Source organism: Vidua chalybeata, chromosome 1 (genome assembly GCF_026979565.1).
Source record: "Vidua chalybeata isolate OUT-0048 chromosome 1, bVidCha1 merged haplotype, whole genome shotgun sequence".
NCBI classification, from domain to species: Eukaryota; Metazoa; Chordata; class Aves; order Passeriformes; family Viduidae; genus Vidua; species Vidua chalybeata.
This window is the reverse complement of record NC_071530.1, coordinates 79,438,473-79,460,221: the sequence shown is the minus strand read 5'-3', so window position 1 is coordinate 79,460,221 and position 21,749 is coordinate 79,438,473. Positions and strand designations below refer to the sequence as shown.

Here is a 21,749-nt window from a genome sequence, read left to right as displayed (position 1 = left end):
TTTGTGTAATATCCCAGCTCACTTGTGGATTAAGACCCTTGCCTCAATCTACTTGCAGCCTGTATTTTTACTGCTTGTGTCAGATTAGATTTCACAGCTCATGACTTTTTAATCAGTGTATGTCTGTATTTTACTGAAATGTGGGAAAGGATGGGATCTTTGTTGGAAAGAGAAAAGGGTATTGCATGGGGAGAAATAAACATGTTCCTTTTGGAGGACTTGCTCAATTCAGTGCAAGAAATTTGGACTGGTTCAGAAGAAGAGAAGACAAAAAACAAGACAAGGTGGGAGGGAATCTGATTGGAATTGTCCTTTAAGTGTCTGAAGGCAGCAATTTCAAGTGAGCTAGAGGAGGATGGTCACAAGCAGTACCAGTGTCTGTTTTGAATAATGTTCTAACACATTTTCACTGAGTTCTAGATAAAAAGCTTTAAATTTTAAGAGTATATGATCAACTTTTTCAGTTATCAAAACTTCAAAAGTTTGGTTTACAGTTCTTACCATATTGTGGTCTGCTTATAGTTTAGTTTGTCGTGGACTTGGGACAAATACTGGACTTGATAATGTTGTTCTGTTAGCCAGCATATTCGGAAAGATCTTTAAATGAATACTTACTGCTTACTGCTACTGTTTTTTCCTGGACAATCTATTTCAGCTTATCCAGGGAGCAGGTGGTGTGTCTCTTTTACTGAGATACAGCAAAGATTTCAAAACCATTGTGAGCAGGTGGGGTGTTAAACAGCTCTTTGCTGTGTTGCTTGGTCTTTGAAAACTTTGTCTTCCAGTGCCACTGTTAACATACATGTGTGCCTTCATTGATGGCCATTGTCATATAAGGTCTCTCCTAAACTTTTTTTAAATATTAAAATATTCCTTTTTTCTTTTTAAAAACAAGCATATTTAAAGATTATTCTTAAATTTTTCTGGAGAAAGGTAACTCTGTGCTCACATGTACTCTTAATAATTAATCTAGAAATAGAATATTTGTTTTCAAATCTACAGTACACTTAAAACTAAAAATATTAAACCCACTGCTGAAGTACTTGATCAGCATGAAAGAATTTATATTTAATTTCCATGAGTTGCCATTTTAATTCTAAACTACTAAGCTGCTGATGTCAATAAGTGCTGACACTAGAGAATGTATAAGCTTGGCAACTCAGGGCTGTGCTCCAAGTCTGTTTGTTTACTATGGCTTCTTTGTAATAATGAAGTTTGTGATTATCACATTACTGTAGCTTGCTGAGATAAACACCTATAGTAGAGATAACAGTAACAGCCTCAGCTGTTTGATCCAAAAAGACAGGTTTCAGCAATGATCAAATTAAAATATACAGTAACTTACAATGGAAAGAGCATGAGTGTTAATTTTCATGGCCTTAGACTCTGTATTCTGTGTTCATAGGTATCTTACATTACTTGTCCATGATTTCTGCCGTAACAAATTATTGAACTTTCTTCTTTCCTTAATATTTTTGTGTAGATGTTTGACTGGATCACACACAACAAAGGTCTGTTTCTGAACAGCTACACAGAGATTGGAACCAGTCACCCCCACGCGATGGAACTTCAGACACAGCACAATCACTTTGCCATGAACTGCATGGTAAGAACAGACCTCCCTGCACAGACAGCACAAATGTGCTGTCTGTTTGTGCTGTGTTAAGGTAGAATTTGTAAGGGCATAAACACAGATCATTCCTTCTTTAACAAGTAGTGGAAATTTAGTTTCGAGCAGTGAGGTTATAAAACACAATGGAGGAAAATAAAGGGTGATCAGGTACAGAGGAACTGTGATAAAGCAACAAAATTGTTTTGACAAATGGCAATGTTCAACATGACCTCAGCACCTCTCAAATATAAGTGTCCAAGCTTCTAGAACCTGGGATGTGTCTTTGAGTACTACCTTGGGTCTTGTACAAAATTTCAGAGAATCATGTGTAATACAGATTTTAGCTCTCCATTCTGAAAGAAATAGTACTTGGGATCTTCTGAAGAAATTTCAACTCGGGCAAAAAGTTCTGAGAAGTAACTGAGCCAGGTGTAATAATTCTCCATGGTTTCAAGAAGATACTTCTCATTTTTGGCACAGCAGAATGAGGCTAAGACTTTTTTTTGGTCAGGTATGATCAGTAGGCTGTAAAAAAAAATTGTATTTTAACTGGCAGTGAGTGAAAGCTATTTACTTTCAGTTTCATGAATTGCTGTTTGAACATGGGAACAAAATTCTGAAGTACATTTTAGATCCTTAACACACTGTAGGTGTTTAAATAACCTTGGGAGTCTGGGCCTAAGTCCAGTTCCTGTTTGTTAGATCAATGAAGGAAGAACACTACCACTCTTGTTACAAATTAACATTCTTGGCCGTCCAAGGGTGGGAATTGAATTAAAGTGTGGTTGAAATAATGAACTCTTGCAACAGGGTTTTTCTGTAGAACAGGAAAGGGGCAAAATAAACTTACCTAGGTTGTGTCTTGCAGAAGTAATGGAAGGACTAGTAAGGCAGTTTTTGTGTATGGTGTAACTGGAGGTAAGATAGTAGAAGATAGAATTAGAGCAGGCACATTTTCTTCTTTTGCAACTCAGCTCTGTTTCCAAAAGTTTAAAAGAATTAAAATCAATATGAACTTTTCTGAAAATAGTAAAGAAAATGCTGGTCAACTTGGCAATTAAGTTATGTAACATCAATATATGGTTTTGACCATTAGGTTTGGTTCACGGCATGGGGAATTGGTGCCTTATGGAGCACCTTGTTGTTCTTCACTGCTCTGCATATGAAGTAGAGCAGAAAGAAACACAGGATGACAGTAGGTGTCATTGACATGAGATGACTTTTGCAACTTAGTGATTTTGAGTGGCCTTCCAGACAATTCTTGGGATTGTATTCTAAAGGTTAAATTCTTCTGTAAGCCTGTCCTCATATTAGTCACTGTTGTAGTATTTTCTTCAAATTGGATGACTTTTTTGTTTTTTTCCCTTCTTTTAGACTGTTAAGATACTATCAACAGTAGGAAGCACTTGAGCGATGCAGCATAATCCTTCCTGCTCTGTGTTTGCTATTAGTCTTTTCCTGTTAATCTCTCCTTTGCCTTTAGTTGTCAAATGCATTAATTACAGGGGATTTTTTTTCTCAGCCTGCAAAATGTTTTCTTAAAGCTTTCAAGGAGCAGCTTAAATTTGGGGCAAATTAAGCTATCCAAACATTTGAAAGGGTAAAAACCAGCTGCATTTTTTTCTGTAGCATAGCCCCCCCAGGGGCAGGGGTTCTCTGCCATGGAATAGGAAAATGTAGATTCAGTATGATTGGTCCCCGGTTTTGATTTAAGCAGCACTCAGATTATCTGGGTTTTATTTGGTTAAATGGTAAAAGCCTTTCATATAGATTAGGGGCAAAGATTAAACTGAATGTGACATAAAAAATGTTGTGAACTGATTGAATTTTGGCAGGCTTTATTTTTCATTAGCTTTCAACTGGAAAAATGTGGGGCAGTCTTAAGTCCTGCAACCATGTTCAGCTTCTTCCTGACCACTCTCCACCTAGGCTCTGTGTTTGTTCAAGTTGCTGTTTGTTCACTTTTCCTGTCAGTGTAACTCTTCAGTAATCAAAGTGGATTTAAGGTGTCTTGTGTGAGTACTCTTAACACCAGAAGTGAAATTTAACTTTTAACCTATCTACAGCCATGTGAAGTGATTCATTTGGATGGAATAGAGGAGGGAGAAAGACTTTGTATAAGCTTTATTTATTGCAGGAGATTTTTAAGGCTTTTCATTCTAAACCTAACTGGACCTTAATAGCTTTCTAGTCAGTTTTCTTAGGCTCACTTGAGGTAGGGAAGAACTGTTCAAAGGATAAATACTCCTTAAGCAGCTAAATGCAACCTCTTGCACTTGCTTATTGCTTAACTCTGATAATTGATGTTGCAGCTGCTTTTCCCAGCACATTGTGGCTGTTGCAGGGCACATGCTCCCCCCCCCACAGCAGGTGCTACCCTCTGTCAATAGCTGGGTCTCTCCTGTCCCCTTCCTTCCCAAGAAGCAGTTTGTTTCCAAGAGGTGGAGGGCAACTTCTGCAGCTGCTTATGCCAAACTTGGCTGAGAAAGAGTGACAACCTTTGGGTGAGATGCCAAAATTTTGATCTGGCCTTCCAGTCTGAAGCAAGCCACCTGGATGTAAACTATTGTGAAGGCTACTTATTTCCTGTCACGAACAAGAGTTATTTACATCAAGGACAAAGAGGATTTGCTGATTTTTTTTTTAATTATTATTTTTCTTGTAATGGCTTTGTGCCATTTTTAGTATATTGGTTTTTAGTAAGAACACAAAATAGTTGGAAGTGTAAACCAAATACTATAAAACAAAAAGGTAAGGATATATCCAGGGGGGACATTTAACTTTACTTTCACCAGTTTCATTAGCAAATGGTATATCTAGGAATCCTGTGCATTCATGTGGTTGCACTTCTCAAGGTAACAGGAATAAGTTCATTCAAGTCTTAAGCTTAATACACAGACTGATTCTCGCTGCAATAAATGTGTCCTAGAGAAAAGCTGGATGGTGTAGTGCTGTGCATTAAAGAGAGACATATATATGGTTACCATGGATTAACACACAGGTTGATGTGGCTAAAGGAGCTACTGTCTGAAGGGTAGTTCACATGTAGAAAGGATAGGTGTGTGACTTCCTGTTACTGAATTTGAGAAGCTGTGCACTGATAAAAGTCAAGGCTGTCTCTTTATAGAGCAAGATCCCATGCTCCATAACTGTAGGGAAAAACAAAATCGCAGTAATTCTGCTCTCTGAAAATGAGGATGGATTTTCAGTACAATTTTAAAGGCCTGCTTTCAGCAACAGTAAATTGCTGTTGTCAAGTCCTGAGATTTATTTGAGTTAAGCAATACTCTGTATTGCTCAGTATTTCAGCTTGACGTTCCTATTTGGGTGACTAAACCAATGCTTCGCTTCTCAAAACAAATTTTTAGTACCTTTTAAGGGAGAAACTTTCAAATAAGGCAGCATAGGAGTTACAAGTACAAAAATTATGTATTGAGTTTTTAAACTGCAAGAATAAAGTACCCATAATGATACGATTAGTCTGTCTTGCATGCAAGAGTGGAAAAGACTGATTATGTGTCTGTCCACTTTTTTTCCTGCCATTTTCTATACATCTGCTGAGACACAAGGAACACAAGAAGTCCCATGAAATATGAGTAAGGAGGAGGATGTTGTCTGTTTGAACATATTCTTCTCTTTTTGCTAGATCAGATGGCCTTGCTTTCATTACTGTTTAACTGTGCCTCTTCTTGTACTGGGGAGGGTTAAAATGCTTGAAGAGTGATGCAGGCAAAATGAAACTTTGTTTGGAGAAAGCTGACACATGCTACTATTAAAGGATGTGCTATGACTGCTTCTTGTCTCACTGTTGATAGGACCATGAGTAGAAGTTACATTTATTAACTATAATCCAAAAACTCCTATCTCAATTGTTGGCGTATTGCTAAGTTGATTAATGTTCTCAGAACAGGCTGTTTGCATACACTAAACCATTTTACCCAGGTAGTAATCAAATCCTGAATGCTCTCCAATAAGACAGTGTCAGAGATGACACTAGTGAGAGCTTTGGCATGTTAAAATAAAAGTATAAGCACAACGATTGAATATCCCTAGGTTTGCAGAGTTAACAGTTAAAAAGATGTCTTGCTCAAATCCAACCATAGATAGTGGTACAAATGAAAACATGAAGAAAGTCAGGTGAGGTAAAATCAGCTTATAGGTAGTGTAATTTTTTCCTCCTCCTTTGTACCACTGACATATTTCATCCCTGAGATTCTTTTTACTTTAAATATGTGTTTTTGTAACCATACAGATTTGTCTCTTGAGATAGACATAAGCAGCATGTGAATTCTAGACTGCCCTTGGTTCTCAGGATTTGGGCAAATGAGAGCAAGACCACAGGTGTACATCCCTAAGAGAATCTTTATGGTGCCAGAACAGTTAACGCTTAGACACAATGTCTGGATGCCACCAGCCTGAGAATAGACTGAAAAGGTAAAATGAGTTCAGGCTATTTTCAGCTTCTGAAGAGCACTCCAAAGTCAGCAAGACTAAAGAGAACAGGCTAACTATGCAATCCTTAAGAGGGAAGGAGCAAGTAAACAGATTTTAAAAAGCAGTCAGTTACTGAGGTGTTAATACAGCAACAAGTACGTTCATGTTTATGAATCACAAACTAAGGGAACAGACAGTGGTGTTACTGAAAAGAAGCAAATCTTATTTCACTCTTGGTACTTATTGGGGTGGCTGAACTTCAGATTTGTAAAGAAAATGCTCTGATTCAGTTGGTCCTACTAGAGAACTAGGTCCAGTTTAGAGCCCCATATGTAGTGCTGTAATGGGAAACATATACATGAAAGTGATGTGGCTGTAGGGAGAGTTTGAAGGCATGGGCATTTACTATGATTAAGTAAAGGTGAGTGAAATGTAAAGGAGGAAGGAAAGTAATGCTGGTGTGGGACTATACAGTCTTGTAGTAAGATTCCTCTGGTCCACTGTGAAATATGTAGGAAAGAAATCAGATATTTGAAGAATGTTGGAGTGAAATTATATTGCACGTGTTTCAGTGCTGATAGCAATGATTAAATGGTTACCTGAGAATACTTAGAGAATCCTTGTAGTTGAAAAAAATGTTAAACACTTTCCTTAATTGCAGCTTGGATGTTGCCAAGTTTATATTTTTTCAAGGGAATAGATCAGGTTTTACCTTTAGTTGTCCTGCAGCCCTCATCGTTGAAGTTTGTATTCCCAAACTGACAGTTTTACTCTTGCTTCAAAAATGAGACTAGAAGAAATGTTAGAGAACGTGTAAATCGTTAAATCAGGTGTTAATTCATACATTAATACTACACCATGTTTTGGTAGTCATTTGTGTGTGAGGTGGCAGATGGGTTGAAAATGCCATCACTAAATTGATTCTATCACAGTAAAATAGTTCAAGCTCACTAAAGTCTATATAGAGCTGCCACTTATGATGCTTATGGACCATGTCACTGAGTTCAGAATTTAAAACTGAATGCATAATAGTCTCTGTGTCACTAAAATGCTGATGGAAATCTTGGAGCTAAACAAACATTTTCTAAATGGGTCTGGGAAAATCAGGAAATAAAATGGAACCTTCAGGTCACCAGCCAGCTTTATTTTGTGTGAGTGTGATAGAAGTTCAGTTAGCTGGTAGGCTGTTACTTGTATTTTCCCCCTGTATTTGCCAAAGATTGACACAGCGCAGTTAGGCTACTAGTCTATATTGCTTTGCTGAGCAATACCTCTTTTTATTTGTATACTCTCTTAAGAGGAAAAATCTGCAAAGAGGAGCTTTCCAGAGGTAGTAAGGTGTCCTTTCATCTTCTGGCTAAAGAGCATTTTAGGGAACATAATAATGCTAAGTACAGTTGTATCTTTACTAAACACTTTGTAATGCATTGACTTAAAATTGTTTCCTTTTAAGTCTTGTTACAATAGTTATGTGTGTAACACAATTAAAGACATGCAATATCACATTACCTTTTCACCTTTGAGACAGTTTATACACATGTAGAAGCTGCAGGGAGTGTAAATGAGGTCACTAAATAAGACTTTATCAGTCAAGTCCTAGCTGTTGCTTCCTTAACTAAAACTAGTTTGTAAATGCATACAATGAATAAGATACCAGTCTCTGGTAAATGAGTGACAGCTCACTTGTAACAGTGTTCTCATCTCTCAAGCAGTGTGCAAAATATGCAGTTGTTTTATAATAATGACACTCAAATTGCCTATCCTTGTAGGAAATGGAACAAAATTTTTTGACCTTCATGGGTCAATTAAAGACAGTCTAATTTTAGTAAATTGCTATTAGATATTCTTTTCCTCCTTAACTAAATCTATTTCATTTGGGTCATTGCATTCTAAAATACTGACTCTTAAAACTTTGGTAGATATATCACGTAGTGAGGTAAAAGGTTTAGATTATTGTAAGTTGTTTTTTGATTTTTTTTTTTTTTTTTTGTGGAAAGGAATGTGGTGTACATAGCTTGGAAAGCGTTCAACTGTCAGCATCTTAATTCATATTCATACTGCTATAGGCTATATTTGTCTAGTTGTGTGAAGCCTGATTGCCATGGGAGAATGAATACATGTTAACCACAGCTCAGTTTCAATTTGTTTTTCTTCATGTTTATAGTGCCATGTCCTTCATTTTTAACTGCTGTTTCAGAATTTCCAAAATTGCTTTATTATGTTGCAGAAAGAGTGCAAATGGCAGTCTACTATAGCCTTTACTCTTTTTTTCTTTTGGCACTTGTTTCTTCTCACAACTGTAAAGACCATCTAACGACTTTCTGTATTCATTTAGCAGTCCTGAATTTATACTACATACACTTTTGATAGGCCTAAATGCTCTCCAGTCCTCTAAAATTTATTGGAAATAGCAGATTTGTACTCTGCCAGTTGTTTGGCTGTGCTTAAAAAGCAGAGCGTAGATGTATGGGGTAACATAAAAAAGTAAGAGGTAGTATTGTGCAGAAAGGAAAGACAGCCAACATGACACTGCTGTGCTCAGTTTGTTGAGTGGACCAGCTGAACTGTAGGCTGTGTCAGGTATGCTCCTGCTTGCATACATGGATACAGTTTCCGATTATAGGGACCTGTCTTAATTGCCACTCAGATGAGTCTGGACAGTGAAGCCTGGAGGAGCTGCATGCAACACTTGCTCCAGCCAGTCAGTGTCAAGCTCTGGGCAATGGCTGGATGTCAGCAGGTCATGGTTCCATCTGATTTGCTCAATGTCTGATGGTTGGACTAGGTAATCTCCAACCTCAACAATCCTGTGATTCTAGGAACTTCATTCTAGATGTATAGGAGTCTGCCCAATTGAAGGAAGCATCAACTCCACATTACATGCATGTAGCTCTGAAAGAGTTACTCAGAAAGTTTTTGGTGGCAAAGTCATTCTTGTTTTACTTCACAGGAATCAGAAACTCTTGATTGAAAATTAGATTGACTAAGAGCCATCAGTGATTAACACCAATATGATAGAGAATACTTCTGATCTTGGACTTTATTTGTCTAATTTTGAGTGCTACCTCTGAGGCAGTATAGCGTCAAGAAAATAAAATGTAAAATTGTTAAACTTCTTGTAACTCAGAGTTCTTTATTTTGTTTCTTTAAAAGTTACTTTTAGAAGTTGATATAAAGGTTCACAGATGTTACACACATGCATACTGTGGATAGATCGACAGCTTAGTAATGATACTTCAATTTTCCTATATTGTGTGTCTGAATGTCTTGTTGACTTGAATATCTGTAAGCATTTTTATTAAGGTTGTTGTAAAATATGGCTATTTCTTCCTCTTTATTGTAATAATGTGTCTTCATGTAATGTAAATTGGCTTATGCTGATTGTTAACATGAGTTTTAGACAAATTATTTCAAGTCATCATTCTCACTTGTCAATTATGGAGAGACTGCTACATTATACACCTAGATTCCAAAGTCTGGCGTGCATAAGCTTGTCGAATAAAACCAGACTACTGATCAGTACTGTAATAAAGTAAAAAAATTTAGGAATATACTTCTGTATGTAATTGATCTGCTGACTTGCACTAATTTTTCCCTCCTTCTCCATAGAATGTGTATGTAAACATAAGCCGCATCATGTCAGTAGCAAGCCGCCTGATCGAGTCTGGTCATTACGCTTCACAGCAAATCAAACAGATTGCCAGTCAGTTGGAACAGGAATGGAAGGCATTTGCTGCAGCCTTGGAAGAACGTAGCACGTTACTGGATATGTCCTCCATCTTCCATCAAAAAGCTGAACAGGTTAGTAAATGGGGAGGGCATCAACAAAAGTTTATGTGCTGGAATGAGGAGTTGTGCAATTTGCTTTTGCTTTGGACAAAAGTGCAAAAAGTGATTGAAAAGGTTGACAAGAAAGCCAGAATATTTATTTCTGCCAACTTCAATACTCATACAAAACTTTGTTCTCCTCAGTTTAGCCCATTGGCCTTAAATTTTCCACTGAATGCTTTGTCGACATCAGTGCAAGATAAAACAACCAAATTAGCTATATGAATCAAAATGAAGTGGACTGAAATACTTAATTATATAAGGCCTTTAAGTGTCGATATAATGCCTTTCCTCCATCTAGATGCTGTCACTTCTTCTGTTGTCCTCACCACTCAACTCCCATCAGTCCTTGAGTGTCATGATTTAACTAATGATAATTGCTTCTAGAAAGCATAAGTTGAACTGGCCTGAAAGTTGAGAAGCTAATTAACTGCCTTCTGAATCTGAAATTGTGGTGGGGGATGTTTACTTAGTATTCCATAGGATATTCCGCCTATGCTAAAAAAACATTTTAGCTTTAGGCCTATACCAATTATTTTAATTAAGTCATTAACCATGTGTAACTGCCAGAGAAGAGGTATATGTAGTAGAAATAGGAATAAATATCCCCAAGTTAATAATTTTAATGGCAAAAGCATGTTTTGCCCTCAAGGGACTTCAGTTCTCAAGGAGTTGCTGTGTGTGTGCAGTTGAGTCACCCGCTGATCTTGTAGACTGTCTGCTCTGTGCATCCCTGGTGTGTTCGGAGAGCAGAGGTTCTTGGATGTGTATGGCTGATGTGCTGTATGTAGATACTTTTCTTTCATTTTGCCTGCTAAATTATATCCAAGGAAAAGTCTCATGTCTGATATAACTTTAATTTGGAATGAATGAAGGAAGCATTTGGGAGCTGGAAACTTCAGAAACAGAGGCGGGCAGTTGATTTTAAGACATTTTTGCCTGATTTCTACTGCATGGGTATTTAACTTGATAAATATCTAGGCATTAGAAATGAGAACGTATTAAGATGCAAATACACATTGCTTTTCATTATGTTAGTGGTGACACTGTTTTAATGTCCTTAGACAGACTAAGGTAAATTATATAAAATGATGCCACTATAATAAGTCCTTTCAGCAGATTTTACAGAAAAGCTACATAAAAATGAGATAAAGGAATTGTCTTCTGATAGAAAAGTCAGCAGTCAGCTTTTGATAGACACAGTTTGGTACCTTGTCAATATTGATGCTTTTCTAATTACTCGGGTCATTTGGTTTGCATTTAAGCACTTTGAGCCATACATGTAGGAGAGAGATGAATGAAATGTGAACAGGTAGGTATACTTTGACTTAAATTGCATAATTTTTAATAACAAAAATAAGAAATTATGCTCATCAGAAGTCAAGGGACTAAATTTTCTGTGCAATTATGTGCTGGGCAACTATAGCAAGGGTCAGTGTTATCTTCTTTACCACTAAATATAAGTGTAAACAGGAGGAAAGATAAAAATGAGAAAAATAGTGCAGCATCTGCTGGGATTAATTTACTTTTAATTGCTTCTTGTGCATTTTCATTTTATGATTAGCTGCAATGGATTGCCCTAGTTGATTTGTAAGATACCTGCCTGTGATATATTAGCTGTTTCATTAACAGTGGAGAGCAAGTTCAAGGAAAGAGGGTTTGGAATGTGAGGAATGACCCCTTTAGAGACTGGTGTTGCTTGACCTACATAAAAAGATTAAAATGTAAGCAACCCAAGAGAAAACACACCCTTCTTGAATGCATGTGTTCTCTTGCAAGTGACAGGTAAGTGGCACTGCCTGCTGTCAGGCACAGTGAAGACTGTACCAGCTATCAGTGCCTGCTCACTAGTGCACATGGAGCGTCTGTTAACGTTCAATGCTTAACCTTAGAGATTTTTTTAAACTGGCCCTTAATGAGTATTAAATAAGTATTTTAGAGCCACCCTTCTGTCCAGCTATCAAACAACAGAAGAGTACCAGAACTGATCTATGAATTTGTTTTTCCTCAAAAGACTACTTGTGCTCCAAGAATTAAGATATGTATGATGAAACAAAAGACTTGGTCTCATAACTTTTGAGTCTTGAACTTGACATAAATAGAGAAAATTTACTTTACAGAACTCCCATATGCTTGACTGTACTAGGTTTAACAGTTACGAATAGTTCTAGAAAAACAGATTGTTTTTTCCTCTTTCCCTTCCTAGCATAACAGGGGTATAAAATTCATGCCCTCTTGCTGTGAAAAAGTAAGTCGGCAGAACTTCTACTGTGCATATAGCTGTGATGGCAGTTTCTTGTCTGTCAAGACAGCTTAACTTCAGAGATAACTTAAATTGTCTGCAGAAGAGATTTCTGTTGCAGTATCCTCCATTTCCCCTGAAAGGCTTGACTCGAGCAGCTATGCTGATATAGCTGTGTGCTCAAAGTTCAATGCTAGTCCTAAGAGACCTCTGCTTAAGTTGTAAATCCCTTACATGCTTGCTGCTGTAGTAGCTTGCCAAATGGATTTAGTGCTTCTCTGCACATAGAAGTTAGTTCTTTGGGGACAGAGGTGTGAATTCACTGTGCCCTGACACTGCTTTGCTTCCTTGATAACTTCTTTCCAGCAAAAGATAACTATGGAGTGTTTCGGTGAATGGTTCACCAGTAATTCTTTGTGTGCATGTGTAAAGTAACATGATTTTCTCTGAAGATTAAAAAGAGGTGAGGCGATAAACCTCATGATACCATGAGTATCTGCACAGGAAGCTGATGAGTAAAAACCTAGGGTCTAGACTTGAAAGCTGTAGCATGTTTTACTTCCTTGTGAAAACAAGACCTTAGTTGGTTTTCGTGTTTCTGAAATGGTAGGTGCAGGATGAAGGAAACTTTCTCTTTAGCTGCAAAGTCAAGAAATGGAGCAAAAGTACACTTGAAGCATCAATATTGCCAACAGTTAAATTGGTTCTGAAGACTGCCAACATACAGCTAAGGCTGCCTGTCTCCTAACAGCTCAATGAGTTTCAGATACCTAAAAGCACAAGTATAGTCAGAGTTGAATATTTCTTTCTATTCGGATATAAATTTCTGGTTCTTTCTGAGAGAAATACTGTAAAGAATTTTGCTTAAAAGAAGTCTTTTCAGTGTCTGTCACACAGATGGATGTCCTTCTGTATATTACCGTCATGTGTGTACTTAATGGTAGAACCCAAAATCAAAGCTGAATGTTTCTTCTCTGTTGCAGTACATGAGCAATGTGGACTCATGGTGTAAAGCCTGTGGTGAGGTGGAGCTTCCCTCAGAACTGCAAGATTTAGAAGATGCTATCCATCATCATCAAGGAATATATGAGCACATTACTTTGGCTTACTCTGAGGTCAGTGTCTTGTTTGTTTCCTTAGATAAAATTGTGTCAAGTTTGGATCATGATTCAGTATCACTTGTTGCAATGGGAGTTAATTCAAAACTAACTGAGCTGAGCTTCTTTTTTAAATTTTATATACTGGATTTTGCTACTGTTGTTCAAAAGTGAAGTGTTAAAGTTCTCCCTGTAACCTTCAGAAAGAAATTAAAAGGTGAGATTTAACAATGTGTGGTACAAAACAAGCCTTGGAGCACTAAAGTGCTAAGTATGTTTTAATTTGTATTTGCATGTTACCGCCCTTGAACAGCAGTGCAATACTATTTAGACATTTACTTGAAGGGAAGTTAGCTTGGCATTCTTTGGGAAGGTATTCTGTTGGCATGGATTTCTCGAAGTGTATTTTGAAAATCTATCTCTGAAATTGCCTCGCAGAAAAAACTTAACTGTTAAAGGATGTTACTTGAGAAGCCAGAAAGTAATACACTTAGTTTCATCAACCTCAAAGACACTTAAATGAGCTGGGATGCCTATGTAGTCAGCATTTTTAAGATTAGCATATCCTATGTTGGTGCTCTAATCTTGGACTCAGCATACACTGGAATCATAATATTTGTCACTATTTCTAGTAGTTGTATTTACAACTTAAGATAAAATGCTTATTCTGAAGGTGGTCTAGAAATTGATGACAACTATCATTTTATTTTCTTTCAAATTTTGAGTTTTCTGTTGTTGCGTTACTTAGCAGAAATCAAATTGGTATTCACTATTATTAGCTAACAGGTATTTTCAACATTTCCTGCTTTATATGCCTTTCCTTCTTCTGTCAGGGTTGTTCTCATTGTTGGGTAAAACTGTTTTTACTATTCAATTGGACTGATGTTGTTCTGGATTAAATACAGTAGTTTTGTACTGAAATTCCGTGTTTGGTTAAATCATGGTAAAAATGATCAGTGGACACAGGATAGCTTAGGCCACAGCTTGCACCTGTCTTTAAAAGGAGGTCATCTGGGTTTGAATTAATGGTTGTGATTTATACATTACATTAAAGTTAAAACTACTTTCTGATGAACCAGCTTTATTATAGGAAGCTGAGTCCTAAGTCAGGTCACATTTCATTTAGCAGTAAGGGAGGGTAAAATCAGTGCTGATGATCCATCCTATTGTTAGTGTATCAAAACTGAGTTTTTTGAATACCTGCCACCTTAGGGCCTGCATAAATTTTGTGACCTTGAGTCAGATGTCCAGGGTTCACGAATTCTTGTTCTTCTGTGTAAAATACACATTGATATCTCTATTCTTGCTCTATGCCACGCTGCTATGTCAACTGATCTAATGGCGTACTATCACACCTGATACTACTTGCAATTTTACTTACACATAACTCTTATAAGTCATTCTTGAAAGCATGTTTTGTAGTGAGATTTCTTGTCTTCATTATAAACTTTCATCATTGTGAGGGACAGAGACATAGCATGTTTGTAACATTTATGTGGAGAGGCAGTCTGGGGTGCATGCTTCATGAGAGTGCAGCAAGGAGAAGGATGGCTAGATTTCTCTAGACTAATGATTATAAAGGGCTGTGGTTGAATTTTTTCTACTTGGTTCTGTTTGTTTTGAGTTGGTTTTGTGTGGGTTCTTTGTTTTTTGTCAGGGATGTGACTGGATGAGCCTGCTGTAAAGTGTAAGTAAGTACTGTGGATTAGCATGTTAAATAATGTTTGCTTGCTGGTGATGCATAAAGAAAATAAATTAGACTGATAGATTATAGGATTGCTTTGGGACATACCTTGAAAATTTATTTAGGATTTCAAAACTGTAGCTTTTGAGTTTGGGATAGCTAAATATTTTAACAAAATCTTCACTGGTACTGCTCAAAGGAAAATAAAAGAGCACTAAGTGCCTCTCTTCTGATTTCTGGTAATTACTTTTCCTCATCTGGTAAAAAAAAGAGTTTTATCTTTAGCAACCAGAATTGGTGTAGAAATAATAACTCTATACGTATGTACAAGTTGTGTTCCTCCTCTGGGCAGAAGGTTTTACTTCGCATTTTTCAAACATGCATTCATTTTTGAAGATTGATGGAGGCGTCTTTCTGTGTCAGGGTATTACAGCACTATTGCTTATCATTATTAGATGTATGACTTCATTTCTATTACAGTACGGAGCTCCTTTCATTTTGTGATGAATGAACAGTGGGGAATAGAGAGAGCAACACTATGGGAATCACAACACTGTCATTCATTTGAGATTGCAGTGTCTTGACAACATGACTTGGTTGCAAAGTAGAAGACAGTAATTTTAAGAAAGTAAATGCTTTTAAGACTAGACAGTCTGATTTTACTGAATGTAATTACTGTATATTACAAGTAAAGCAACTTACTAGCTTACAAGATGCGACAACTGGTATACCTGAAAATCTGACGGATGTGCCTTAAAGGAAGTTATATATATAAATAAAGTTATACATCTCACTGAAATCTTAAGGCAGTCATGCACTAGCAAGGAAGAAAATTTTAGTGTGTTAACTCCAAAGGAAAATCTATGCAGTCATTTGTTTATAAAGCTAATAAACTAATTGGATCAAGGGGCTGTCACAATTACTTTTTTTCACCTAGATTTTTGGTCTCTGAATGGATAATTGAAGTCCATTATCTTTAAATACTTGAAGAACTTACTAGATAATTCTTCTGGATACAGAAAAGAAAAAAGATATCATTGGAACTATGCTATTGACTATGCATTTTTTCTGCTGACCTGACTTTACTGGAGCTAATTTCAGAAGTGAACATCTGTCACACTACGACACGAAATAACTCATACATAGACGCTAGATGTAAAAGGGGAAAGAAAAGAACTTAAAGAGAAGATTTTATTTTCTGACTCCACTATATATAGAATAGCAAAAGTGACAGTGGATTGGAGGGTGAAATTGCCATCTCTCCAAACACACTGGTCAAACTAACAGTCTGTCAATTCTCTCTACCCACAAAGAAGAATGCAAAACAATCATTATTAACATGAACAATGTGAGAAGATTCAGTAGAAATATGTAAACATCAGAAGGCATGGAAAACTTTTAGAAGGACTTTAAAACTCTCAAAAGAACAGGGCAACAAGCATCATTCTCTGTGTTTATACTCATTGCTAAAATGAAAGAGCTTGAACTGAAACTGAGAAATAAACTCCCTTGTAACCTAATTAACAGAAAAGAATTTTCATTTGGATCTGTTTGACTACTGAATAACAAATTTAAAATGTGCCTAGACTTAGTAAAAATTGTTGAAAAGAGCCACTGGGGGAAGGCCTTGGCAAATTTACCGTTTCTGGCATGGTGTTGATTTGATGGATTCAGGCTATTGTTTACACTTGACTTGCGGTTTCAGATGATTTTTGTTCCTGCCTTCTAGATGAACTGTTAGAAAAGTTCTTTGCGGGTAGCTGAATGATACTGAATTGTAACAGCTCTCTGCGCTTCATGCTAAAAGTGACAGAGTAAACACCAATGAAAAGTGTTTTTAACACTAAATGTTGATAGTGACCAGATAAGAGAGGATTATTGCTTTTTAATTAGCATGCAAGTTAAATCTGAATATTTCTGCATTTAGAAATGACAAATGTTTCCTGTCAGTATCAGTAGTTAAGCATATTTTGGTAAACAGTATCTTTCTGTGCTACATGGAAAGGGTTTAAGTGATTTAATCAGAATTAAGTTTGCCATAACAACAGTTTTCCCTTGGCTTACCAGTAACAGTAATAATTTAGAAGTTATAAATCATGTCAGATTGAATCACATACTAAGTTTTATATCTGTTGGATTAAATGTATTTGTCAAATATTAACCTACTGAAAGTAACCTCCCTGTTCATCTTTACAGCAAATGAAGAGAGAGATTGTTTTGGAAGGATAATTCTGGAAAAATGCTTAATTTTAGATGTTTTGTTGACTAGGGAAAGAGATGAAGAATATTTATTCAAAGTTAGAGTGGACTAGTTTTTTTTAAAAAAGCCCACAACAACAACAAAAAACTCAAAACAAAAAATCCCAACACTTTGAAGGAAAGTAATTCTTAAATTAATGAAGAAATGGAAAGACAGGCTGTTATTTAGAAGAGTGCTACTTGTTAAAATTATTTTAAAGAGAAAGAGAATATAATTTTTTTTTCTTTCCTCTAACAGCTGCATGTAGGTAATCATTCCTGCAATAAAATTAGTCTTCGTCATTGCCCCCGAGTTCTTGAAGACATTTAGAACTGGGAGAAGGGGTGGGGTATGAAGTAGTAGCCCAACAAGCTTTTGGCAAGAAATGTAATTCTTCATCCTTTCCGGTGGTCAGGTGAGCCAAGATGGGAAGTCACTCCTTGATAAACTTCAGAGACCTTTGACTCCTGGGAGTTCTGATTCCCTCACCGCATCTGCCAACTACTCAAAAGCGGTTCATCATGTCCTGGATGTCATCCATGAAGTATTGCATCACCAGCGCCAACTGGAAAACATCTGGCAGCATCGAAAAGTCCGTTTGCACCAGCGGCTTCAGCTTTGTGTTTTTCAGCAGGATGTTCAACAGGTAGGTTTTGTTTCACTTTGTCTAAATGCCTTTGTATTCTGTCGGCCTGATTGCACTGACAGGTGAGTTTTGACTGCTAATTCCTGTGTTCATTTGTATAACAAGTGAATAGTTGCAAGGGATTGACTGAATGATAGCAAGTTCTGTGTATTATCAGAACTTGAGTATTGGCTATTATGGATAAGGATTATATTTGAAAGTTAGTTCTACTTCATTTTTTCCCAATTTTAAATTAATTTATTTACTTTAAGTCATATATGATGAAAAAGATTTTTAATATAGACAGCTATTCCGAGTTTGTGCTGGAAGCTAACATTAACATTCTAGGTAAAATTCTGGACTTGAAGTGTCAAAAAGACTTCTGGTTGTAACATGCAAAAAATTAATAGTGTTATTCTGTAAAATTTTTGGGCTTAAATCCTCAGCGATACTTAATTGACTTAATAGTGTTTCTTTAAAAACTGAGAGTAGTATAATAAGGAAATATAAAAATTTCAGATGAGATTACTTTCTGATAATAACACTGTTCTTGAATTAATTGTTATTAGCTGCTTTTTTTTATTATTATGACAATATCTGTAAAAGTTAGTAGTTACGTACCGTTAGTAGTTAGTATCTCTGACGTAGCTTTGTATTTTGAAAGTAAAACAACATAAAATTCCTTGGTTGATGGATTTTTAATAAGCATAAAATGTTGGCTGTGGACTTCAATTAACAGAGCCATTAGTAATTTATCCTTTAAAAGTTCATCTTCATAAAAAAGTTAAGATCGCTAGTACTTGCTGATCATGTTCTTTAATTTCAGTGTAAAAGTGTCCACAAATCACAACTGTTGAATGGGGTTTTTAATAGATAGCCATAATTCTGGTTAAACTATCTTTTTTTGTCAGAATTTTTAGTTGTTAAATTTCTTGTACATTTCTGTTTCAAGAAGATACTGGATGTGAGCCGCTGGGAGTGAAATAACTGATTTTCATCATTTACAATAGTTGAAGAAGGTAATTTAGGTAGATGGTGGGGAGATTGAGCAACCTTGATAAGTGAACTTTCTTTGATATCTGGTGACTATCTCTTCATGTAATTAAAGAAAATAACTTAAATACTTAATCAGTAAATTATGTAAAATCTTCAAAACTTTATTATTTAATTTTTTTTAATCTAAAAAGAATCACACACTGAAAGACAAGCTGTTATCCAGATTGTCAATGCTAAGATGTGACAAAGGATGTAGAAATGCATGAAAAGTATTAGCTGACAAAAAAGTAAAAGAAAGCAGAGGGAATGTTATGAATGGCCAGCAAGGGCACAGAGAACAGAAGACTCCATTCATTGTGCCGTTGTCTAAATCCCTGAGGCTTTCCATGAAGATTGCAGTATAAGTAGTGCTAGTAAGGAGGGTCCAGTGCTGGTACTTGCATGAGCAGTCAGTAAAGGGCTAACTCAGAATATGCTGTGATTCTGTGATGAGGCACAGCCCACAAATGAATCACATCTTAAATTGAAAAGGTTTCCTAAGGAATCTTCAGAAACTGAAATCAACACAGTAGTCTGATTCTCAGGGAATAATGTGGGTCCTCTCAGTAGTCTGGTGCCAACAAGTATGGATTGGATGGTGGAACTTCCTCCTCTAGTTTGAATTCTGTTCAAGTAGGACCTACTTAGGCAATCTAGGCCAAGGGGTCTCATGAGGTAATTTGCCAGATGCATAATTCAAGTTTCAGGCCTGTAGGCCAGTCTTTAGGCAGTTTATTTCCTGGGGGAAGGTGTTCATTAAATGCTGCAGAGAGTCTTACTGTACTGCTCCTACTTTTTGCCTTTAATATCTTGGGAGTCCTAAAATGCTTGCAGGAAATTTTCGTTTTGTGCTCGATCCTAAATCATGGCTCTCAGTGTGGAGGAGTTAGCTCTCAGACTGCTTTGTTCTTTGAAGTTGGCAAATAACCCATCATTAGACTCAAGTCATTGTGCAGTCACCACCAGGTTCTTCAGCAAGATGCTGGATTTTCCTTCTCTGTATTACACTCATCAGCCTTTGGAACTGCTGCATTTAAGAATAAGTAGTCACAGATTTGAAAACAACAAAGTGGACAGCTTTACATATTTTTATAACTTTAGTATCAGGAATGTGCTATCCAAATCATGAATGTGGATTGTGAGTACATCATAAGTTTTCAGTATGAACCAGCTGCCTCGAAAATGTTGATCCACATTGACTTATTATTCAGCACATGCCTTACCTATTGGTTGGAGAAATTTCTTTCATCCTGTTTATGCCTGTGGTTTCTTTATATGCTTTGCAAGACAGACACTGAATTAAGGTAGCAAGAGATCTGCTTGACAGTTTGAAGTTGCAGCCTTGTGTGCTAATGCACATCTTTGTCAACCACATGAAATTTCAAGCTAGATCTGTACAGAGGTGCAGCCCTTGCTTGCTGTCTTCCTAAGCCCTTCCCTTAGTATCCAGTAATTACCACTGTCAGAGATTGAGTTGTTCTTTGGTTTATCTCTGTAATGACTGTTAATTACTGAAATGTTGCATGTGGAAGTATAGCTCCTTATGTTGCTTTAACTTTACAGTTACTGGATAATTTTGGTACTGCATTGTGAATCACAGTGTGAATTTTGCTCACTGTTCCCTTTCATAATACAACTTTTCATACTGGGATTTCAGTGCAGGTCAGTCTGTAGGACAATGACCATCCATACCAGATAGATTAATCTAATAGCTGCGGCAGATGTCATAGAGACTGTAGCTCCCTCGGCTTTGAAAATTTATCTGGGGGAAAAAAGTGATCTCAAAGAAAAAAATTCTTTTTTTCTTGCAAAACAAAAGCAAAAAAAAAGTTTATCCTTTAAAAAGATCATCCTAATTTATCTGAGAAATGGTAGTTTTTCATTTGAATAATCATTAACACAATCCAATGCATGAAATTACTCTAGTATGAGGTATTAATTAAATTTATATCTGAGACAGTTCTGGAATGGTTTATGTAGCGCTTCAAAGCAACTTTCTTTCTAAAATACTTTAGTTTTTGTTTGCACATTCTCTCTTTGTTCACATGTTAAAAAATTTGATTGTGACTGAGAAGCTAATGTGAAAACATCTTTTAATTATTGTCAGTAAATTTAAATATGGTGTTTTTTTTTTTTTTCGTTTCAGAATAAGCTAAGTGTGGCTCTCTTCCCCTGTTTATAGTTAGTTTGCACATAGTGGCAAGCAACCAAGAGTATTGTAAGTGAATCTGTAACTGTCCTTTAGCACGAGTTTGTGATTTCCTCCTCCTCCCTCTGCTGGATTTATGAAATAACTCAGTTCATGGAAGTGTTAAGTGAGTGACAGAGCTGAGTTGGAGGAGGGAATTGGCTGTGTTGAGCTGGTACTTCACTTTGTGTTACTTCCACCTTAGAAAGCTCACTGGGTTTTTTTCTTCCATCTTGCATGTTGTATGTTCTTGTATACTGGGAAGCTGTTTCTAGTGGAGCTTTCCGAATCAACATAAACATTGTGGTGATACCTGAGTACACCAAGAATCATCTGCTGATCTTTTGAAGCAAGTAGTAAGGAAAGTAGTATATGAGATAATGAAAATAGTATATAAGAAGTGAATTACAGAAAATCTGAAATTTGAAATGTGAAAATGTATGACAGTCTTAAACTGAATGGAATTCTGAGTTTGATTTTAGGTTGCAGAAACATGCTGGGAGATCTAGTTCCCAGTTAGTTTGTATATTAACATCTAAAAATGGGTTTTTATTTTAATTTTTTAAAAAGAAGTCTAGCCACTGGCACTCAATTGTCTGTGCTTCTCTATGCTAGTAAAAGTATGATTTTATGTTTAAGAGTTAATAAGCTCACCACATAAATAATAGTCAGCCTTTCACCTAAGGAACGGAGCTGACTGATTCTGATATGAAGCAGTAAAGCAGATTTGGAACAGGACCATGTTCTGTTCTTCTAGACCATGAA

The 21,749-nt window shown here is 36.5% G+C and overlaps 1 protein-coding gene across 1 annotated transcript in view; it reads left to right on the top strand.

The window, feature by feature from the left end:
- Positions 1–21,749, top strand: part of TRIO (trio Rho guanine nucleotide exchange factor) — a 244,332-nt gene that overhangs the window by 81,257 nt on the left and 141,326 nt on the right. The window contains exons 6-9 of the mRNA XM_053931605.1: positions 1,484–1,606; positions 9,656–9,847; positions 13,100–13,231; positions 17,552–17,782. Of these exons, the coding sequence (XP_053787580.1) occupies positions 1,484–1,606; positions 9,656–9,847; positions 13,100–13,231; positions 17,552–17,782 (678 nt within the window). The remainder of the gene's footprint in view (positions 1–1,483; positions 1,607–9,655; positions 9,848–13,099; positions 13,232–17,551; positions 17,783–21,749) is intronic.